General features: G+C 40.7%; 1 protein-coding gene across 1 annotated transcript in view; it reads left to right on the forward strand.

Moving 5' to 3' along the window:
- MACROD2 (mono-ADP ribosylhydrolase 2) overlaps window positions 1–21,993 on the forward strand; it is an 869,266-nt gene that overhangs the window by 788,362 nt on the left and 58,911 nt on the right. Inside the window, exons 10-11 of the mRNA XM_062489395.1 lie at window positions 1,865–1,906; window positions 9,790–9,858. Of these exons, the coding sequence (XP_062345379.1) occupies window positions 1,865–1,906; window positions 9,790–9,858 (111 nt within the window). The remainder of the gene's footprint in view (window positions 1–1,864; window positions 1,907–9,789; window positions 9,859–21,993) is intronic.

Consider the following 21,993-nt stretch of genomic DNA (forward strand, 5'->3'; position numbering starts at 1 on the left):
CAGATCTCATCTCTTGTCTTTACAGTGAGGTAGTTTGGACAAGAAATATTGACAATATGTATTTAAGGAAATGTTTGCTGCTGTCAAAAATTCACTCTAAGGTTCTTCTGTGGTTTTATCCAATTTTGCTTCAGGACTGACTGTCTGTGGTGCATATTTCAAACCAAAACAAACTTTTCAAAGGCTTCTTCTAGATGTGATAAGAAATAGTACAGGGGAAAAAAAATAAAGAAACAAAACAAACAAAAAACAAAGCTAGATATAACAAATCTAATTTATGGTAATCTTGGCAGTGATTTTGCTTTATATTAGGCATGTAGAGCTTCAGTTAATTTTTTTTTTTACTTATTCAGAGCCAGTAACCAAGAAACTGCCCTTAATATTATTTCAGGGGATGAGTACATTTTGGATATAGACTTCTAAACCACTGTTTCTTATCTCCAAATATTTGGTTTTGGCATAGAGCTCTGTGAGTTAGACATGGTGTTTATCACTTCAGGCAGCCACACCAAGGTCAGTGAAAGAGGATGCTTTATATTTAACAGGGAAATGCTTCCACCAGATGGATTAATAGTGTGAGAGTAATAATTACAGACACCTGAAGTGGTTGGGGATTGCTGTGTGCCAAAGTGAAACTCAGAGTTCATACCTAGATTGGGTTAAATTTTTCAAAAGCACTATGATGACTCAGAGGATGTGTCGCCACGTTATTGGGAGCCCAACTTCCATTTTCAAAAATGTACAGACCTCATTGGCTTTTAGCAAGCCTTAGGTACTTTTTCCCAGAAAAAAACAAAAAAAAAAAACCAAAAAAAAAAAAAACCAAAAAAAAAAAAAACCAACCACCACAAAAAATCCAGCCTTTAATTCACAATTGGTTCACAGAAGCAGTCTTTGCCTCTTCATAATTATATCGCATAATGACTTCCCTACTTTTTAATAAGATCAGATTTAATAACATCAGATTTCTTGTCTGTGTCCATTATCACTAGCTTAGAAAGTATTCTGTTGCTTTGGCAATTTCATATTCCAAGTCACTTACAGAACTATAATTAAGAACTTCCACAGAAGACCAGGTGATATATGTATGTTAAGATTCTGCTGATTTAGTCTTATATCTTAGATTAATTTGAAACCTTATAATGCTGGTTTCCTTATGAATGCTTCCATGGAAAGAACAAGTTATTGGAAATTAATAATTAATAATCTCTATGTTTCCAAATGTTTTCTGAGCAATTTGTCGAAGAATCAGAACTCCAGTTGAAAATCCTGGTTCTCTTGAAGCCAATGACAGAATTCCCAGGGGTTTTAACAATATTTTTCATTTTCTTATCCAAAAAATTACTTGTCAAAGCTCCTTAAGGTTGTATGTTGGGGATTAGAATTTCTTCCTTTTGTTTTCTTTGGCTTGGTGAATTTTCCCCCATCTGTTGCTAAGAAACAAGAAGGACTGGTATTTAAGAGAGACAAAGGATGCAGATGGGTTCAGCTGGCTGCTACTCCCTTACCTGAGGGGTTTTCTCTTGGGAAGGCCAAGAGTTAGGGTGACATTTTGGGCTGGGTGAAGGGCTTGGGCACAGCCTTCAGCTCACTCTTTATTTGCAGAATTTCGTAAATTATGGTTTATTTGCAGAATTTTGTAAATTATGCAGACTTTCATTCCTTGTCTTTATTCCTTCCATTACTTGTATCTGATAGTAACCAGTATCTAAACCTTCCTCCCCATCCAGCTCCAGATTTCACTGCAAAATGTTAAACACGAGGAGGCGAACTAAGATATAGGCAATTTGAAACATGGAATATTTAATTTTAGATGTTTGCTGGTATTTCCAGTAACCTTTGACTTTCAATTTTTTTTTTGCAGGTGATGCTGATGAAGAAGAGGCTCAGCTGAGTCAAGCGAGAGGTGAGTAAAGAATACTTTATACTAAAATATATCACTTCTCTGAAGCATAAGCCAAACTGAAAAAATTCTAGAGAATTGCCTTAGTAGAGATAAGCAGTGCAAATAATTATTGCCAATGTTTTAACAGACATCTCTGGTTTTTACACAAAATTAGGGTGAACCATCCCTGGTAATAAATAGTGACTGGTAAGACCAGCTGAGAGTACTTTTTCAGTATCATCATCTTATGAGCCTCTGGGGCAATATTTCATTGCTTTTTATCAATAGCTAGTTTGAACATGAAGGGGAAATAATAACAATTCTTCGGTCACTTCGTCTGTAAAAAAGTGTGACTGGAGCAATTCTTGAGTCATTTGTCATTCTGAATAGTGGCAGTCACACGTTCACAATGAAAACAGTAGCAAAATTCTTCCATGAACTCTTAAATACACTGAGCTTGGTCAGACAGTGGTTCAGATGATTTTTTTCCTGGTCCTCATCGTTTGCTGTTTAAAACAAATGTCACTGTTTAGAGTTTACGGATGACATGAAATGAAAACAATGAATAGGTATAAGAGGGAGAAAGGACAGGGGAACAAGAAGAGATGACAAAGGATTAGATAACTACTATGAGGACAAAAGCTTCCATTCAGGAGATTTCGGCTAGATTTTTTTTTTGAGAACCCTTCATCCAGTTAATCTTGATCAGTTTTTTTCTAACAGACTTCCACCAGAGCACCTTCTGATACTTTCCCCACTGACCTCATCTGGAGGTTCTCAGTGAACATCTCCTGTTCCATATGGATTTCTGTACAGTGCATCTCCTTTTATTTGCAGAGTAGCTCGCTATGCTCCTCTGCCTCTCCCTCCAAACCAGCTACCCCAATACCCTAAGGTCTCTGTGATCCTGATCCCATCATGCTCCAGTGACTGTGCAGGAACTTCCAGCTCCCTTTATGAAAACATACAGGGTCAGAAAGGAGTGCCACATGGGGAGAGGCAGGGATACACCAGCCAGAAAACAGAGCTAAAAGCTCTTTAAGCGGGGAGCTTGACTACTTAAATTGGCAAGATTGTCCTAAAGACAAATGGATTATGATCATTTATGCAACCACATAATTAGCTGAGAAATTAGAAATACTTGTAGAATGGTGCATATACATAAGTGTGAAAATGCAGATATACACAGATAGATATGTATTATATTGATGGATTAGCACATTCTTTTATGGCTGCTGATTCTGGCCTGTTAATTTTATTACATATAATTGTAATTACATTTTGATGTCAAGATTACTGGATAGGAGATTTAACTAATTTCAATACAGTTAGTGTGACTGATATAGTTGAACGAACATATATAAAAGAAAAATCCCTGTCTTTATATAACAAACATTTGCCAAAGATAATGCTACAGTTGAATTTGCAGTGTTCATCTAACATTTCTAATTTTTTTTTTTTTAATTTATTGTGGCATTTTTTTATGGAGACTATGCACATAGAATTGGTGTGGCTTTTTTTAAAAAAAAAGCATTTTAAATTAGACTTAAAAGGAAGTGCAATTCTACTTAATAGCCAATCTCTTCCTTTTTTGTCTTGTATCCATCACAGCTTCATTACTTTAGGTAAAGCTACATAGGAAGGGGAAATTATCTGGGAAATTATCGCTGAATTATATAATTTGAGGAATACATTTCCCTACCTATGCATATGAGATAGATCAGAGCAGAGCTGGCCACACAACTCTAGGATGCTGTGAGCTTCAGCAGCACATCCTTGGTTATTTCTTTATCAGTTGGAGATATTTTGGGAATCAGTGCATTGGCTGCAAACAATCAATACCTACAGGGCTAAAAACAAGTATCTTTTGTATATCCAACCCAATAGTGTAGTGGATATACAAAAGTTGTTCCTTTTGACCTATTTCTGTATGGAGTTTTAAATTATTATAGGGTGTGTTTACTGGAACTATAAATATAAACATAATTTTTGCATTGAGGGGAGTTTTCATTTTTATCAGTTTGGAGGGTATCTGCTTTTTCCTCTTCAAAGGGGAAAATGGAGAAGTAACTTCTAGTCATCACTTTGAGTTATTAATTGAACAGTCATTCTTCTTTCCACTTGACTTCATGGGTCAGTACTGCAGCAGATGGAGTCAACAGTTGGCACCAAAACTGATGACCCTTTTTGCTTGAGCTGTCCATATCCAGTCTGCTTTGGGATGTTTCCTCCAATTCTTTTGCTTACAGTGAAAAAGAGAGGTTGGATTCCTAGAACGCACATGTTGCAGACTAGACATGTATAGGACCCATGGCAGAGATTAAAATCTAAATTTACCTAAATTCCTGTGCCTCAGCTTCCTTTTGGCTGGGTGTTTTTGAGGGCCAATATCAGACCAAGAGAAAACACAGAGAAATACAAGGACATAAGTAAACTAAAGGTTCATTGTGTCTGTGTGGTAGGATGGTGAGGTGGTGGTTGCAGAACCTGTCCTAGTTTAAATCTGGTGGCAAAAAGTAGAGGGGGAAAAAAAGCCCCTGATCCTGGTTTGGTGTCTGCTGAAAGCAGTGGGAATATGTCCATTGGCTTCAATGTACCCCAGATTAGGCTTTAAGAATAGACATGAAACTAACTGGGAGTAAGAAATAACAGATTACCAAATGGGTGCATTACTGAATGATGGATGTATTATGAAAGCAATCTGTCTTGTGTTTCTACCACCCTCAAGTGCGAATATCTCATTACATGCAGAAAGGCTTTTCTTTCTTTGATTAATCTTCAAAATAAATAAGAGAATATCCTAATTACATCTGTGTCCTGGTTTAAAGGACCAGGTGTCTGCCAAGGAAGGTGGCAACCTCCCTTGGAATGGAAAATGTGACTTTTTCCACTCCAAAATATGGCTTTGAAATTAAGGGGCTTTCAGGCACAGATATGGGAAAGGAGTAGCAGTTCTTTACTCGTGTGTGTACGGATAACAAGGCAAACAAAACCAGCAAACAGCAGCAGCACCCGAGAGAAGCACAAACCCAGTCCCAGCCGCTCTCTCTCGGCCGTGGGCACTTTCCCCTTTGGTGCAGTTCCAGGCACAGCCGGCAGGGGGCGCTGGTGGCTCCCGGCGGGGCAGAGTGGGGGCGATGATTCCCCCGCTCCTGCAGGGGGCGCTGTGGCGCGGGCTCGGCCGCCTCTCCCTCACGAGGCAATGGCGGGTGGGCTGCAAGGAGGGAGATGGAATGGACTTTCCTTTGCAGAATCATGGGAAGCAGCCAGTCTCAGTGCCACTCGGGAAACTGAATGGACTGCAGCAGGAAACCTTGCAAGCAGTAAACTGGAATGGCAGAGGAACACGCAGCCAGGGGTGGCAAACAAAATGTAGCAGAAACTCCAGCTCCCTGTCTAAAGCTGTGGGGTGTCCAGGGTTTGGGTTCCAGTGTCACCAGCAGCCGAGAACAGTGGGGCTGGATGGGAATCGCTCCCATGGGAGCTCTCAGGCAAGGGTGGGTCCTGGGGCCGAGCTGTGCCGTGAGGGTGTGATGTACCCCAGCACGGGATGGGGTGCTCCTGGATCCTAGCACTGCACACACTCACTCTGATCTCGCAAGCAGCAGAGAAGTAGACATGCAAACCGGTTAAGTACAGTCACAGTGCCAAAGGAAAAGAAAAAAAACAAAACAGGGAAAGAACACATGGCAGTAAGTATTTCTTGTCAGAGGGATCCTGCCACATGGCTGTGGAGACAAAATCACCCTATGGGAGCAGCTGTCCTTCTCCCCAACTCTCAGAGCAAATTCCATTGCCATACTCCCAGAGCTGGGGGAGGAGAGGGGAGGGAGGCAGTGACCACACTGGACGTGAAACAAAAACAGAAACAAAAATAGGTATGGGATAAAAAAATATCCCCAAGACAATCTGCCAGATAATATCAATTAATATTTATATTCATTCTATAAAATCATCAAGCAGGAATGACCATTTTGGCAAGTTTATCAAATAATATCACTGCTTATATTGGACATACTAGAATAAGAAAAAGCATTTAAAAATAAAAATAATCCATTCTTGTTAAATATACACACTCAAACCCACTCTTCTAATGGCATTTTACTCACAGGCTTTTAACCCATCAGTCTGTTACTCTGAATGCTGAGTCTTATAGCAGTTCCTGGCTTAACAGCAGCACTTAATTTGAAGTACTTTGAGGTTATCATATGTCATGCAGTTGGTGTTAGAAGGGTTTGAGTCATAAAGGGCAGATATAGAAATAGCAGGTCCAGGCCAGTGCAGGTCTACATCTCAGCTTTACTTTGTGAATGATTTCCTACATAACCCAAGACAAGGACCAGATGACCCAGTAGTTAGTCTTTCCTGAGTGTTTTCATTTCCTTTTTGTTTCCTAATGGTAAGAGAACTGATGAATGTCAGCACATAATAACATTATTGTACGCTAACACAAGTAAATTCTCTTAGCATTGACATAAAAAAAAAAATTAAAAAAGCCAAGAAGCACTCAGGAAAACCTTTCAATTCTTAGTCTGAATCTGTATTCTCTCTCAACCTGTTCAGCTTCAGGTAGCAAAGCATTTTGACCCCATCTTTATGTCGGTTGCAGCACTACTGTCATTTCCCATCAAGTAGTTGTTCCTAATAAATGCACTGCTGGTTATACTCTTTCTATCCTGATTGTCCTAATTAATCACCTATACATTACTTAGAAGCCACAGCCAGTTAAAACAACAAGATGAAGAATCTCATTCACACTAACAGGGCTTAATCACTAATAACACCATATTACAATCAAGATACAAAAATACAGAATTTTTTTTCATGTTCCACTGTATGCACACCCTTACACTTGGAGATTGTTTTTGTGGAGATAGACTTTATCTTTTTTTCCTGAGATGAAAATAGCAATCACTTGCAAGAAGGCAATTTTGGGAGTTGTGAAGGATTTTGGAAATAGTTACTTGGAGACAGACTGAGATTTAAATACTTGTTGACCCTCTGAAGTAGCCTATGAAGAAGAAATATGTGTTCCAGAAGTAGTGCTCAGAAACCTTTTTGCACAAGTGATCACAATTAGAAAATCTTTTAATATGATCAGTTCAGACACCTGTCCAGGTGTGCTCTTTTTAAAAAGAAATTTGCAAACAAAATTTCTGTAATATTTGGCTAACTGCTTGGAAGGACATACACACTGCTGGAGAGCAGAAAGGGTTAAGAGTTGTATTTTGACCATCCTTTTCTGTCTCTGGAATAAGGGATATCTGCTAAAAAATAGTGAAATTGTGATTGAAATCTTGTTCTCCTGGGATACTGCCTTTACATCCTTTTGTGAGCATTTTGAAAGTTCTTTATAGAGTGCAAAAAGATGGTTTCTTCTGAGATAGCAACAGTTCTGACTTCTCTGAACATACACCTCCTCCCTCTCCATCTTTGGGCTGTCAGTTAAGATGTTGGTTATATTATCTAATGTATTCAAATATTCCTGAAAGACTTGGCTGGACATTTGCACTTTAACTTGATTGACATTTGATGTGTGGAACTGGAGGAAACTTCACAGATTGATTAGATTATAAAATTCCTCAGTAGAGGGGCAAGTGTTGATTGAAGCATTCCTATTGATTCAGTCCCCTAATGTGAATTATTCTCAAACAAAAAAGAAAACTTAACAGGTAGTTCAGAGTGGCATTTGAACCGAAGAAGCCATATGTTGATACAGTCCACTATAAATATTCAAGTTATTTTTTAAAGGAAAGTGAGAGCATAAATGAATAAGTGTTCACAAGTCTGGTTATTTTCAGGATCTCTCTTTTCTATTACAGTTCTTGTTGAACTCGATCAGCATTGCTTCTGAGCCCCTTAAAGGGTTGACACAGCATGTCTTTATTTGGCAGGTTTTGCCTTTACTTCTCCCCATGGATTTTCTTGTGGTTACTCCTGCCTTCTTCACTCCAGAAAGAAATTCATCATGGCACTTGAAAACTCTTGTTTTCCTCAAAACACTGTGTCTGAATTTCAAATTCAGATGAGCAAACATGATGACATGACACATGACATGTCGTGTATTAAGTGCTCTAAAGAACAGTCTACCACCTGGTACCAAGCCAAACCTCAAGGCTTGTTCTGCTGTGCAGTAACTCACTTTATATACTGATTGCTAAGGGCTCTTCATGCTCTGAGCTGTATGTACTTCTACAAAGAAGTGTACATTCCCTTCTAGTAGAAATTTGTAAGAGCGATGCTCAGTTTGGCACTTTTTTAATGCTTTTTCATTAAAATTAAGAAAGTGAGATAGAATATAATTACTCATATACAGATCTCCATTTTGGAATTTTTGCTGGCATTTTGAGCTGTCCAACTACCCTTTGAATCTGCAAGTTCCTTTTTCACATCCTGACTACTTTCATACTTCCTGTTCCAAAATTTCCAGCATTTTGGTTCTACGTATATGTAGTTGTGGAAGGGTAGAAGATAAAAGGGAAGAATCTGCGGCTCTTAGCAGAGCAAAGTCCTTCATGAGACCTGGAGATTTGATTGTCAAGAGCTGTTTAAAACTCCAGCAACATAAAGAGTAGATGATTGTGTGGCATATGTGTGACAGCAGGAGAGACTCTGGGAGTTTTTGAAACACTAAAGCAATTTATAAAATGTGCAGATAGTTTTTTCACAGTTGTTAGTTAACTAATTGATTTGAAGTAACATCATGGTTCTTACTTTCTAATGGTAACAGCAGTAAGGGTCATATGTCTTCCTGAATTTCCTGGTTACAAGTGGTCAAAGTTTATTTCCAGCACACACAGAAGTATATTTTCTTTAGGCTTCTCCTGCACCCAAGCCCTCAGTTAGCCACAAGGAATCAGGAGGTTTGACATAAAGTCAAATGACAGAAAGTCATTTTCCCATTGTGGTTGAATACATTCAGTAGGCACAACAATCTGAGTTTTAATTGTCTGTCAGTCACTGCTTTTGTGGTTAAGCAACAATGTTTAAAGGATGTTTTAATTACGAAACCTGCTTGCATGAAATGTCTTAATTTATGGATGCCTTTTATGCCTAATTTCCAGCTTGGCCTCCCTTTTTATTAACAGACTTTCTCTGCTACCAGTTTGTGCCTTCAGGTGTGCCATAGCAAACAAACAGTAATGTCATCATTTATGTTAAGATGACAGGATATTTTGAAAATATTGTAGAAGAAGTTCATAATATTTAAAGTTTAACCAAATTATATTAGACACTGTGTGCTTCAGTCCCTATAAGTAAGGGACATCTCACATTTAATTGGCCTCAATTACTTCTTTTACCCACTTTCCCCCAGTTTGATATTGCCTACTGTCTGAAAGGCTGGAATGTTTTTTTTTTCCAACCTGAACATTTCCATCTCATAAAGCTTTAATTTCCTTAACTTCACTATCAAATTTGTTCTTCTATCTTTCATTTAATTATAAATTTCAGTCTATATTCATTGGTTATTGTGTTAAAACATTGAATGGAGAATTGAACTGAGAGAAAAAAACAATTTAGTTCAGATTATTTCTCCACAGTTCCATAATGAAGTATAATAAATATTATGGTTACAACTACAAATTAAAACATTATTTGGTTGAGGGTTATGATTATTGTTTCTGTAGTGCTTGTGAAGCAGTATCTTATTTCAGTATGAGCTTTCTTCACTCCTGTCCAGTAAAAGTCAGAGAAAGTCCAGTCCAGGCTGAAAGACACATACATATCATAGATTTCATAAGAGATGATGAAATAATAAACTTAAATAACAGAAGGATAAACATTGAGTGCTGAAAGGAGTGCTGAGATAAAACATGCATTTCTAGTGTCACAGATGGTAATATCTGATACCATGAAACCATTTCCAGATAATCTATGTAATTTATAAATTTTTATGTTTAAAGAAGGCCAGCCTCCATCTCCCACAAAGAGCAAAGAAGAGCAGCCTGAGGACCTGCAGGATGATGCTGAAGGTAGGTAGTCTAACAACTTCTCAGGGCTATGAATTAATTCTCATTTTGAGGAAAAGTTTGTTTTGAATTTCTGGGAAAGAACTGGAAAACTTTCAGTTAAGAATGCTCTTTGCTCACACTTGGAGAGTTCTTTTTGGCCTAGATAAAGGGATTACAAATATCCTGAAGATATTTCATCCTAAGGTAGATTCACAACTACAAGCCCTATTTTTATGCGATGGGCTGCTGATTATTGCTGATACATCTTAATACATCTTGAGAAGTTTGCTGCTGTTTTATCTCTAACCAGTTCTGATTTCATGTAATTAAAAAGCCTGTGTAATCCATGCTGTGCAGGGCTTGTGTCATAGCCTGGTTGGTTAAGTTTGTCAGGTACTTGCTGCTAAACACAGCAATATAATCTTCACTTTCCTTTTCTACAAGAAATTTTTTGCTGTTTTCCTTTTTACAATGTCTATGTTTCTAGACCTTACACAGTGTAGCATGTCTCTCTGCACTTAGAAGTCACAGGTGATTAACATTATGCCTGTAGTGTCCTTTCCTCTGAGGATACCTTCCTCCACTTGAGTCTGCTCAGGGAAGCTTGTCCACACGTATGGATGTACAACAGGATCTGTGTTGTTCTAAAACTGGATCAAAGTGTATTTTCCTACTCTCCATGTTAACATCAAGGACTTATTTACAGAGTGCAGAGTTTCACACTGCTTTCAGATATGTAGAAGAGCAAAACAGCCCAAGACTGAAGAAATTTCCCTTCTGTGAAATAGTTAAAAGGATGAACCTTAATCTTTAATCCATGACAGTTCCTTATCATGGATTCTTTTTGACCTAATATTCCTCAAATGACACATCTAATTTTGCACCTCAACCAGTGGCTCCACAGTCTTCAGCATTTTGACCTAGCACTGTGCATTCAGCTCCTAAAATATTCTAAGGTATAGTGTGAGTCACAAAGAGCAGAAAAGTATTAACATCTGTCATTTTAAGTAACTGCTAGTAACATGCTGTCACTAACATTGTGACTGGTTGTTACAGGCAAGTCATTAAAGCAATACCTGTCATCACCTGGAAGGTTTGGAGCGAACCAAGAAATTTCATCACACCTGAGCATCTTTCCTTTCATGCTTCACTGAACCCAGATTAAATTAAAATACCAATTTCATGTTTAAATTAGAGAATTCAGTGATGACAAACCACATGTCCATTTGTATGCAGGCTAACCCGTAGTTGGGATAGTGGTTACACTTTCAATGTTCCTAAACAGGCAGAGCAATAGTTGTTTTATGATAGTCTTACATACACTGTGGCTAAAAGTTTTTATTGTATCAGTATCTTGGGAAAAAAAAAAAAAAAAAAAAAAAAAGAAAGTATTGTCGAACTTTAAGGTTTTCTTTCCATTCAAAAATTAACTGATACTGTTTCGCTCTTTCGGTGGCTCCCTAGATACAGTTTCCTATTTCTCTGTGCCTATCCATTTTCCCCGGTGACCTACTGTTCACTTTGTGAAGCACAAATAAACGTGTTGCAAGGGCAAAGTAAACAGTATGGCAGTAGAATTATTGCATTACTTCTGAGCTGTAAAATGCCTGAATTTCTTGAATTTGATGCCATATAGTAGATTTTGCTGACCTAGAATTGAAGTCTGTAAAACATAATGACTGTTGCTGGATTTAATATAGCTGGTGGCAGAGCCCCCATCTGCTAGGCAGGAAGGAAACCTGTAATGTTTAGGATTGAATGTTCAGATTTAGCCTTGAGAGTTGTGATGGAGAAAAGAATAGGTGATTAAAGTGTTTGCTGAGGGGCTTGTGGAGAAACCTGGATCAGATTTCTTTGGCATTACCCGTGCCTCTGGAAGAGGAGACAAGAAGTTGGGATCCAGACACTGAGTTCTGTCAAGTTGCCAAGTGGCTGGAGTCTAATGTATCACACCTGTGAGCCACTTCCATTGAAGTAAATAGGATTTGCACACATTTGTCTGAGAAGAGGATTTGCCGGGTTTTTTTTTAATACTTAAGGCGCAAGACTCGAGGGTAGTCTCCCTGACCAACCTCTAAGGGTCCCCTGATATCAGGGCTAAGGTGGCAAAATGAGGAACAGGTCCACACCACAACTCTGGAACTAAATACTTTAATAAACATAAAAGAAAATGTGGGACGAGGCCCAAAACACATGCACACAGTGTAAGAGTTAAGGGTAGAAGACAAGGCTGAGGGAAAATCCAGGGTATTTGTAAGGGATGATGAGAGGTGGGTCCAGGACAATAATCCAATGGGTAAAGGGAAAAGTGGTGCAAGGGAGGAGTAACATAGGGCAGGGGCCAATAAGGTAGGATGGGTGGAACAATGCGGTGAACATAAACCAATGGGGGTACAAGGATACAAGAACTTTCCAGAACTGGGAGGACAAAAGGGATGACATAACTGGGAATAAATGCAACCAATGGGAAATGAGGGTTATCAAACTTTACTATGAACAGTTTTTAAAACCCCTGACAACCTTCTTAGGAACTGTTATAAACTTAAACAAATGTCCTCCAAGGTCTGGGGCCAAGGAGCAACTCATCAGAAACACTGGTCTGGTTTGGGATGTCAGCCAGTTCAATTCCTACAAGGATTTAGTTTCTCCTGGTCTAATTATTAGCTGTTGGTTTTGACCAATTAAAAGAACTTTTAATGGGGATCCTTGAATATTTGACATGAACCACAACTTCATGTCTGAATAATGTTATTTAGGGAGAGGTTTGTCTTCACTTCCAAGCAGCTAGCTTGTTTTTCTTTTTTAAAGAAAAACTGAGCAGTTAATGCATATAAACAGTCTTGAATAAAACACAACAAAGGCAAACGCTGCCTGATGTCAACTTGGTTGAATTTCCCTTAGGGTAAAACTGAAGTGCTTTGTGGTTTGGTGTGTTAAAAGGAAAAGGAAAACCAAATCCCTACAAAACAAATGAAAACCCCTAAAAGTCCTACCTTTTATCAACAAAAGCAAGCCCAAATTTAACATAGGATATTATTTTCCCCTTGATAATATGTCCAGCTATAAAATATTTAACAAATATATATTGAGACATGGGAAGAACCCAAAGTAATTTCTCTGGCTGGTTGTGAGTGTCCTTTTAGATTGAAGATGGAAGTACAACTTGTGATGGTAGCAGCCTCATTTCTGCCCTCGTGGCACTCTCTGAAACCTATTCCACTAAGTTCAGCAATATTTCTACTGTAATATTTTTTCTCCAGCTCACCAGGCTTGTTCATTGGCTAGAGGTAATGGAGCAATATCATTTCAGTGAATGTTAAAACCTCCACAGAATATTGGGGAAAGTAAGTTCCTTTATTATTACCCTCTTTGCAATCAAGGAAGGTAGAGCAAGTGGTTGTATGTAAGGAGTTTTTTTTGTAGTAAGCTAAAATAAACACTTGACATGCTAATGAAAGCTTACACCAAACCACTAAAGTATTAATGGTGTCTGTTATTATGCTATTATATATATTGTTCTCTGCCTCCAGACTGTTGGTAGAGAAAAGTGTGAACTGCACAGCAGATTCTTATGTCAGTAGTTTTCATAGATTTTCACTGCAGAGGTATTGTCTGTGAAAATGGATAGACTAGGAAACCTCTTTTACTCGCAGCATCCCTGCAGTATTTCAGGTTTGACATGGACAAACATGCCAAATAATTTTCTTCTTTTTTTTGGTTTTTTTTTTCCTGCTGCATTCCTGCATCCTGGGAGAGTATAAGCAGCCAAGAATAATTTTGCCTTTCCCTCAGTCGGGTGCATTCATTGATTGAGTGATTGTAAAAGGCCAGGTGAACAAAATGTTTAGTACAAAACAAAACATATGCATGCCTTACTTCAGTAGCTTCATAACACAATCTTAAAGTGGTTACGTAGACAAAATGGCAGTACTTATCACAACATAGCAGACATGAGTTGGCACAAATGCCACAGTCACCCATTCTCCTCCAACTTATTGTCACCAAGCAAAGGCTTCATTCATACAAAATCCTAACAAAACAAAAATTTTAAATGTTCCTTGTTTCTCTTACCTACCTCCCCGAGTGTTCTCCCATATGTAGTGAACAGTACGGTGTGTGGATTAATGAGAAGCAAAACTGTTTGCCCTTTCCTTCTTTTTGGGATTTCTCATATACAAAGCAGAGCCTGCCAAAGAGCTTCCCCATCCATTTCCTCCATGGTCTGTGTGAGATCAATATTATATCAAAGATGAGTAGCACATCTAGTAACAGTATCAGAAGTGCTTGCTTTTTCTCTTCCTCCAGCAGAAAAATAATCAATCCATGCAGCAAATGCCATTTCCTTGCCCTCACTCAAGGGATGTAAAGACAGAACTGGAGCTCTGGAAGTGTCTTACTCCAGCTTCTCTCATAAGCTGTTCCTCAGATGAATGACCAGATTCCTCCTGATAGATTGATATCAGGATTGTTGGTCTCCCAGGATCACCTGTGGAAGGAGCACGTCTGTTGGAGTTATTTGTCCAGGATGAACTTTGTCAGCTTTTCATTTACTTGGTGGGAAGGAGAACAGGTTGATGAATAAGTGTCTTGGTTTGAAAGACAGGTATCTGCTAGGGAGGGCAGAGCCTCCCTTTGGAATGGAGAATTTGAATCCCCTCCCTCCAAATTATTATAATTTAGGAAATTAAAGGGGCTTTCAGGTAGAGGTATGGGGATAGGAATAACAGTTCTTTACTAATATGTATAACAAGACAAACAACAATAATAACTACAGCATTAAAAGTAAATAGAGCTAGGGACCTTGAGGGGCTTTGCTTTACAAAACCTGGGGCAATCTGATTCCGATGCGGAACTCCGAGAGCACCAAGATGGAACAGTGGAAAATCCTGGGCTGGTGGGTGAGATGAAAAGCTCTGTCAGTGATAGCTGGAAAAGCAGGGATGTCCTGGCCATGCAGGTGGGTGCAGGGCAACAGCATAGTGAAAAGCCCCAAAGCAGTGCCAAGGAAGCAGCGGCAGTGGGACAGCGCCGGCCCAGCTCCAGCAGGGCAGGAGGAGGCAGCTCAGAGTTCCTAGGCACACGAGGAGATGATGGCAGATTCCTCAGGACCAGCCCCGGTGGTGACGTTGAACTCCTCCTGACACCCTGCTAGTTAGGGTGGTGGTAGCTCCTCCTGACACCCTGTTAGTTAGGGTGGTGGTAGCAGTCCAGATGAAGCAGTCTTGTTGAAGCAGTGATCTCATAGAGAAGGTCTGGTAGCCTTTGTCCTCTGCGAAAGATCTAGTGGGTACGGACCCAAATACCACATTATATCCATGTGAGGATCCTTGGCTCCTCCCTCTGGAAGGAGCATATCACAATGGGATGATCTCATTCTATGAGTCCTGCAGTAGGTCCTTGATTGCCCATTAACAGAGATGGCTCCTGGAGGGAGTTGATGGCATTGATGGGCCCATTAACAGTTCATGAAGGTGGTGATAGAATAGATTTTGGGCACATCCTGGATTGTAACCTAGGACAGTAAACCAAACTACAAAGCTCAAAACGGAAATTAAAACCACTTTTAACAGTTGATAGTGTTGGTTCCTTTGCCTGATGGGGCCATCATAATTTGGCCTCTTGGCTTTCAAAGGTAACTTCACATGTCTGAATGTTGTGTCAGAAATCCAGGCTCACCAGCTGGCACCTCCCTGACTTGGTGGGTACTCTGTCTGTGAGAGATGTCAGCCTGGTAATTGAAGTACACAGCCGAAATGAGGCAAAATAAAACTGCATCTTGTCTCGACAGCTCATTGGTCCAGCAGGTCACAGCCATTCAGTAGGATTCTCACTAAGAGGGAAACACCTTGGCTCTTCATCCCTTCTCCCAAGAAGGGTTTTTTGAAATGGCAAAAAGTGCATAGTCTTGGGACCAGAAAATAAACCTCTCTTTATGGCTTAATCCTCTAATTAACACAAAGCTTCCCCTTCCTGCTTCTCCTTTATTCGCCATGAATTTTGCCCCTGTGCTGCTCACTCTAGCTTCGTTGAGAGGGATCTAGTGTATGCACCCACCATAGTCCATGGTACTTGGCTTGTGCTACATCCCTCTAAGTGGGCTTAGTCTCTCTGGAGCTGGTAGGATGCACAAAGTAGCTGTTCTTTCTTGCCATTGCACAGATATGTTCTAAGCATCTCTTCTACAAATCTTCTAACACTGTGCAGGCCTGATTGTCTCTGTCTTTAAGGTATGAATTAATATTATGTTCTGCAGTTTATAGCAAGGGGTTTCTTTTGTCCCTTGATAAATTATAGCTACGTTCATATTTTGCATCCCATGGGGCAGTCATATTCTTCAGCAAATTTCTGCTCCAGTCATAATCTACTAAAAATGAACATCGAGACACATAATTATACTTCAAAAAACACAGTTCTTTTTTCAGCCTTAAAAGTGTTGCTTTTTATTAAGATTGCTTAGAATTGACTGTCCTTTTTTTGCCACCAAACCTAATCCTTTAATAAAATGTTAAATTAAGATAAAGTACTACAGAAGAAATTCCCTAGGAAGGATGTGTATCAAACATGTCTGTTGGATGTTTCACCTTAATGCAGGTGGATTATATTTAAAAAGTGGCAATTAACCTCCATCCACTGTGATTGATAGCTTCTCTTTTCACTTCTATTTTGAAGTCCACCATCTGTCCTGGCTGATTACTGCTTTCAGAATATTAGGTAATCACCTTGCACTTAGCCAGGGGTAAAATAGGATGTTATCTATATTTTCAGTTGTATTTTCTCTCTGAGCAAACATTTCTTAGAAGATTCTTTTCATCAGTGAAGTGGCTTCTGCTGTTCCATTAAATTGCCATGCAGTGGCTGTGCAAAACTCAGAAAACACAGCTCATTTAGGCCTTCACAGGTGATGTGCAGTCCTGTTGTGTTAGCCATTTACCCATTTGGGTTTCTTTTAGCAATCGAATATACGTCTGTATAACAGCACTAGAAAGACACTTGCAATTCCTGTTTTCGTGCTGAATGCTGCGGAGTACATTATCTTCCTTCTGAGATGAGCTAAGGTGCAAAAGATTAAGCTACTGGGGTGACTAATGCAGTGTTGTCAGAGAATTCCACCCAGTGACACACCCCGAGACACCTGCAGGGGGCTCAACTGTCAAGGAATTCATTGCTCATTTCTAAGCATGATGTGAATAACAGTAAACCATCATGATTGTTCAGGTCCGGTGCAGGAGATGGGGCTGGTTCTTTCATTCCAAAATGCTAATGCTAAGTACTCCATTGTTTAGTTTGCATTTTGTGAAGGCTTTTTATGAGTGTAGTCTTCTCTGTGGCTTATTCTATTTGTGAAAAATCAAAATAGGTCTCTAGTTTTGACTGTGGCTTGGGAAAGAAGCCATGGGGCCATTCCTTGTAGTATGTAGTTACTCAGACTTCAGGCACACTGTAAAAATATGAACGAAGAGTGAATTTATATAGTAATGATAAGATCTGTGGGTTTATTTTGCACTTGCCCTCATGGCATCATTTTGTTTCTCTTGGATAGGACTAATTGTAGGGCCAGGAGTCAGGACTTCTTTATACTGCTGTGAACTCTGCATCATCTCACAGGAACAATTTCTGTCCCCTTTTATATGCTAGAAGAACAGTGGTAATACTATGCAGCATGTGTATTGCACAGTCTTAGTCAATGGAGAGTTAGACCTGGTGAAAAGCCAGGTGAGCACAATGTTCCCAGCACTGAGTTGAGACAGACCAGCATGCTCCTGTCTTCCCAGGACTTAACTAGATGCTGTAGCTGTTGTCCCCTGGTTCTTACCTAACCGGGGGGTGTCCTGGTTTGAAGGACAGGTGTTTACTAAGGAAAGCAGAAGCCTCCCTTTGAACTGAAAAATGTGATCCTTCCTTCCTACAGATTATTATGATTTTGAAATTAAGGGAGATCTCAGGCAAAGATATGGGGGTAGGAATAACAGTTCTTTACTAGTATATCTAACAAGACAAACAAGAACAACAACAGCTATGAAATTACCCACAAACAGAACAGTAACTCAGTCCCAGTGTTTTTTGGCTGCAGGCACCTTTTCCCTGAGCTGCAGTTCCCGGTGCTGGGGGCGGGCGGGTCCCGCAGAGCTGCAGGAGGGCTGGGGGTGATGGCAGAGCTGTCCCAGGAGGAGAGAGAGATGGAGAGACAGAGCTCTCCACTCATGCTGTGGGTCCTGGTGCTCAGCAGAGTGCTGGATGATGGCCGTGAGAAGTGAGAAGGCAGCAGTGCAGGGTTCAACAGCAGTGAGGATGGTTCCCGGCGCTGGGATGGCAGGGATGGGACAGACGCAGCAATCGTCCTTCTCGTCCGAACTCTGTGGGGGAAATGGGCCAAGCCAGAGCCTTCCGTCTGCTCTTCTTTGAAGCTTGTGGGGTTTCCCTCTACTCTCCCCTCCCCCTTGCCACCAGGGCCTAGTCAACAGGTATCTTAGCAATGGGGAAAATTCCACAGAGGGAAAAGGGAAAGAACCAACCCCCAACAGGGGGTTATAATAAAGCTGAGTTAGTTGTCTTCTGACCCACAGAAGAATGAAGGAAGGGGAAAGTGTTTGGTGACTTCACCTGGCTTTTGCCAAAACTCTTGTATTTCTCAGGATATTAAATATGTGAAATACAGTAGTTTTATTTTTTAACCTCTGAGATGGGCTGACAGCTTCACTGGGCTTTGTGCATTCACAGTCGCATGTTCAGGGCTGCATCTGCAGCATGGTAATTTGTTGAAGCAGCACAGAGAGTCATAACTTCATTAAACAATTACTGCAGATAACTTTTACTAACCTTTCTAAAACTTTACCCCAAAGGGGTTATATACAAATAATGATTAAAACTGATCTAAATCATAATTTAATTAAAAATAAATTAAAATAAAAACTGAAAATACTCAGCAACCTCAGGCCACCATGTTAATGATTCACTTTAATGTGTTTGTAGTTCTGCAATAATGACCTTTTTGTGTGTGTGCTTCTTGGCTTATGTCTGATATTATTTTACCACTGGAATAGTTTGAAAATGGTTGTGGGCTGTATGATCTCAAGTGCCTATATGGATGTACATGTGCTTTCTTCTCACATTTCAGAGGTTTCAGTGAAGCCAGCATATCTACTTGTGTGCAGAATGCAGATCAAAGCCTGTATTTTTCACTTTCTCATTAATTAGTTTCTCTGCTATACAATGAGGACCTTCATGTCATTGGTATGATTACCATGGCAGCACTTCTGTGATGAAAAAAAAGATAGTTTAAAACTGGCATCTCTTGTCTGACAGATCTTGGTTGTACTTGTATTTGTTATAGAAGAAAGGAGCACAGGTCAGACCAGTGGAGAGTTGCCAAAGTCACTGGCCATGCAGAAAAGCAGAGGATGCTCCTGGACTTGCATGGCAGAGCCATTCAGAGATGTAACAGGATCAAACCTGGTGGCCCAGGACATGGCACCTGCACAAATTGAGAACCTCAGGTGTTGGCCTTTTGTCACTTTTATTTCTACCCCAGGACAGATGAGGTTTGCAGAAACCTTATTCTGAATGTTGAGACCCTAAGGATGATATAAATAAAGCTTTCTCAGTAGCAAAAACAATTTTGTTATTAATAGCCTCTGTGTTCATGAGTTAGACTTGGTGATCCTTGTGGATCCTTTCCAGATCAGGATATTCTGTGATTCTGTGTTGGAAGGGTAGAAACAGACTGGTTTGTACTGTTTATGCAGAATTTCTTTCTTTAAACAAAAAAATACAGTATCTTCAATTCTGTTCTCTTCTGAAAAATGCATTTTTGTACCAGTTTTTGGTGCAGACTTCAGCCTCATCTCCAAGTATGTTGCCAACTGCTTGTGAAGAAAGGTGCTGCTGAAGAGGAGTAGGTGTACAAGCAGACCTAGGACTTCCTCAGTTCCCAGAAATGGGAAGAGCCAAGAGACCAGTAGGCTATTAATATTTTTGACTTGCCATGTTTGTCACAAGAACAATGGAAGATGTATGAAGCCACATGTCTCCAGGCTCTTGCAGAGAAAATGTGAAGAATACAAAAACCTGCTTCAAGGGTTTGTTCCCTGATCTTTCATCGGGATCTTGTCCCAGCCCTTTCCTGTCTGATGGCTGGCTTATTATTTATCATATTATCTGCTGTATTTGGGGGCTGCCACTGCAGCTGGCATCTCACTGTGCATGCTAAATGCCTCTCCATAACAGAAAGTGGGCAGGAACTCCTGGACAATCCTCTTTTCTGGTGGAGTTAGAAGTGCCACTTAGTCTGCCCGCTTGCTGAGTATGCTGATTGATCCTTGTTTAGCATCTTTTCTACCAAATACATCATTTAGGGAAAGAGAAAGGGAATGGATTTTCTTGATGACCTCAAAGAAAATGCCGAGGGAAGACAGCAAGAACCTATTAGGCAGTACTCAACTTGGCAAGAGGAATGTTGAGGGTTAGTTCTCTCCCTTTTTTTTTCCCCTCTGTGGAATTTTCCCCATTGTCATGCTAAGATACCTGTTGACTGGGCCCTGGTGACAAGGGGGAGGGGACGGGAGGGACGAAGTAAGCCCGGCGAGATTCAAACAGCCAGAAGAGGAAGCGGAAGGCTGGGCCTCGGCACATTTCCCCCGCGGAGTTCGGACGAGAAGGACGATCGCCGCTTCTCCTCCATCTCCGCCATCCCAGCGTTGGGAAACCACTATCAGACCCTGCCCTGCTGCCTTCTCGCTGTGAACTACCACCATCCAGCACTCTGCTGATCACCGGGACCGACACCGTGAGCGGAGAGCTCTCTCCATCTCTCTCTCTCCCTGGGACAGCGCTGCCATCACCCCCAGCCCTCCTGCAGCTCTGCGGGACCTGCCCGCCCCCAGCACCGGGAACTGCAGCTCAGGGAAAAGGTGCCTGCAGCCAAAAAACACTGGGACCGAGTTACTGTTCTGTTTGTGGCTAATTTCATAGCTGTTGTTGTTCTTGTTTGTCTTGTTAGATACACTAGTAAAGAACTGTTATTCCTACCCCCATATCTTTGCCTGAGAGCTCTCTTAATTCCAAAATAATAATAATCGGAAGAATCACGTTTTTTTCAGTCCAAGGGGAAGCTTCTGCTTTCCTTGGCAAACACCTGTCTTTCAAACCAAGACAGATTTTGGCCGCCCAACGTGGGGCCCGAGGGCATTGAGAGAAAAGGGTGAAAAAGGAATAACAGTTCTTGAGTTACCTCAGTTTTGTGTTAGGTGGCATCATGTTGTCCAGATTACTGTGGTTTGGGCTCCATGTGGCCACAGCTTTATCTCTCCCATTTGCAATCCCTTACTTGAACATGGGTCCTATAACTCAGGCTGCTGTAACTATTATCCAGTTCCTTTTGTGGGCTGATAACGTGACAAATTCATGGATTTTTAACTTCCTCTGGAAGGTGGGCACATGGATTCGGAGCTATCACACTCTTAACTGTATGTTTTTGGGGTTACTTTAATAATGGTACATACTGTGAGGATATGACACCAGGGAAAATTTTGTCCCAACCCCTTACACAGTTTTTTGGGTCTGCTCCACCAGCTTTTGAGGGGTTCAAATCTCTTCTAAGCAGTAATGATATCATACAGTGGCTGACATTGCTAATAGGCCTTGTAAACCTGTTCTATTTAACATTCCGAGATGAGGGGAGATTGACTTGGATGACAACCCTGATATGTCCCCCAAGGAATAGGGATCCTGCCCCAGAGCCTGGCCCTGCCCCAGAGACTAAGGACTCTGCCCCAGAGACTAAGGACTCTGCCCCAGAGCCTGCCCCTGCCCCAGAGACTAAGGATTCTCCCCCAGAGACTAAGGATTCTGCCCCAGAGGCTAAGGATGTCGCCCCTGAGCCTGATTCTACCCCAGAGCTCACCTCAGAAAGGAACCATCCAGAGTGGGTGGGATTTCTAGTGAAGGAGATAGGCCAAATGCTGAAGGAGTACCTTTCCCCAGCTCTTGAGAAACTCTCCCTCTACCTTAAAGAGGGAGAACCTGATGGTGCAGCAGTGGAACCCACAGATGTTACATCTCTCCAGGCTCCAGCTGAACTGCAAGGGCACTCACAGCCAGCAGCAGTTGCCCCTGTGGAAACTAGAAAGTCTAAGGTGAAAACAAAGCACCTAGATAATA

Source organism: Cinclus cinclus, chromosome 3, assembly GCF_963662255.1.
Source record: "Cinclus cinclus chromosome 3, bCinCin1.1, whole genome shotgun sequence".
Classification (NCBI taxonomy): domain Eukaryota; kingdom Metazoa; phylum Chordata; class Aves; order Passeriformes; family Cinclidae; genus Cinclus; species Cinclus cinclus.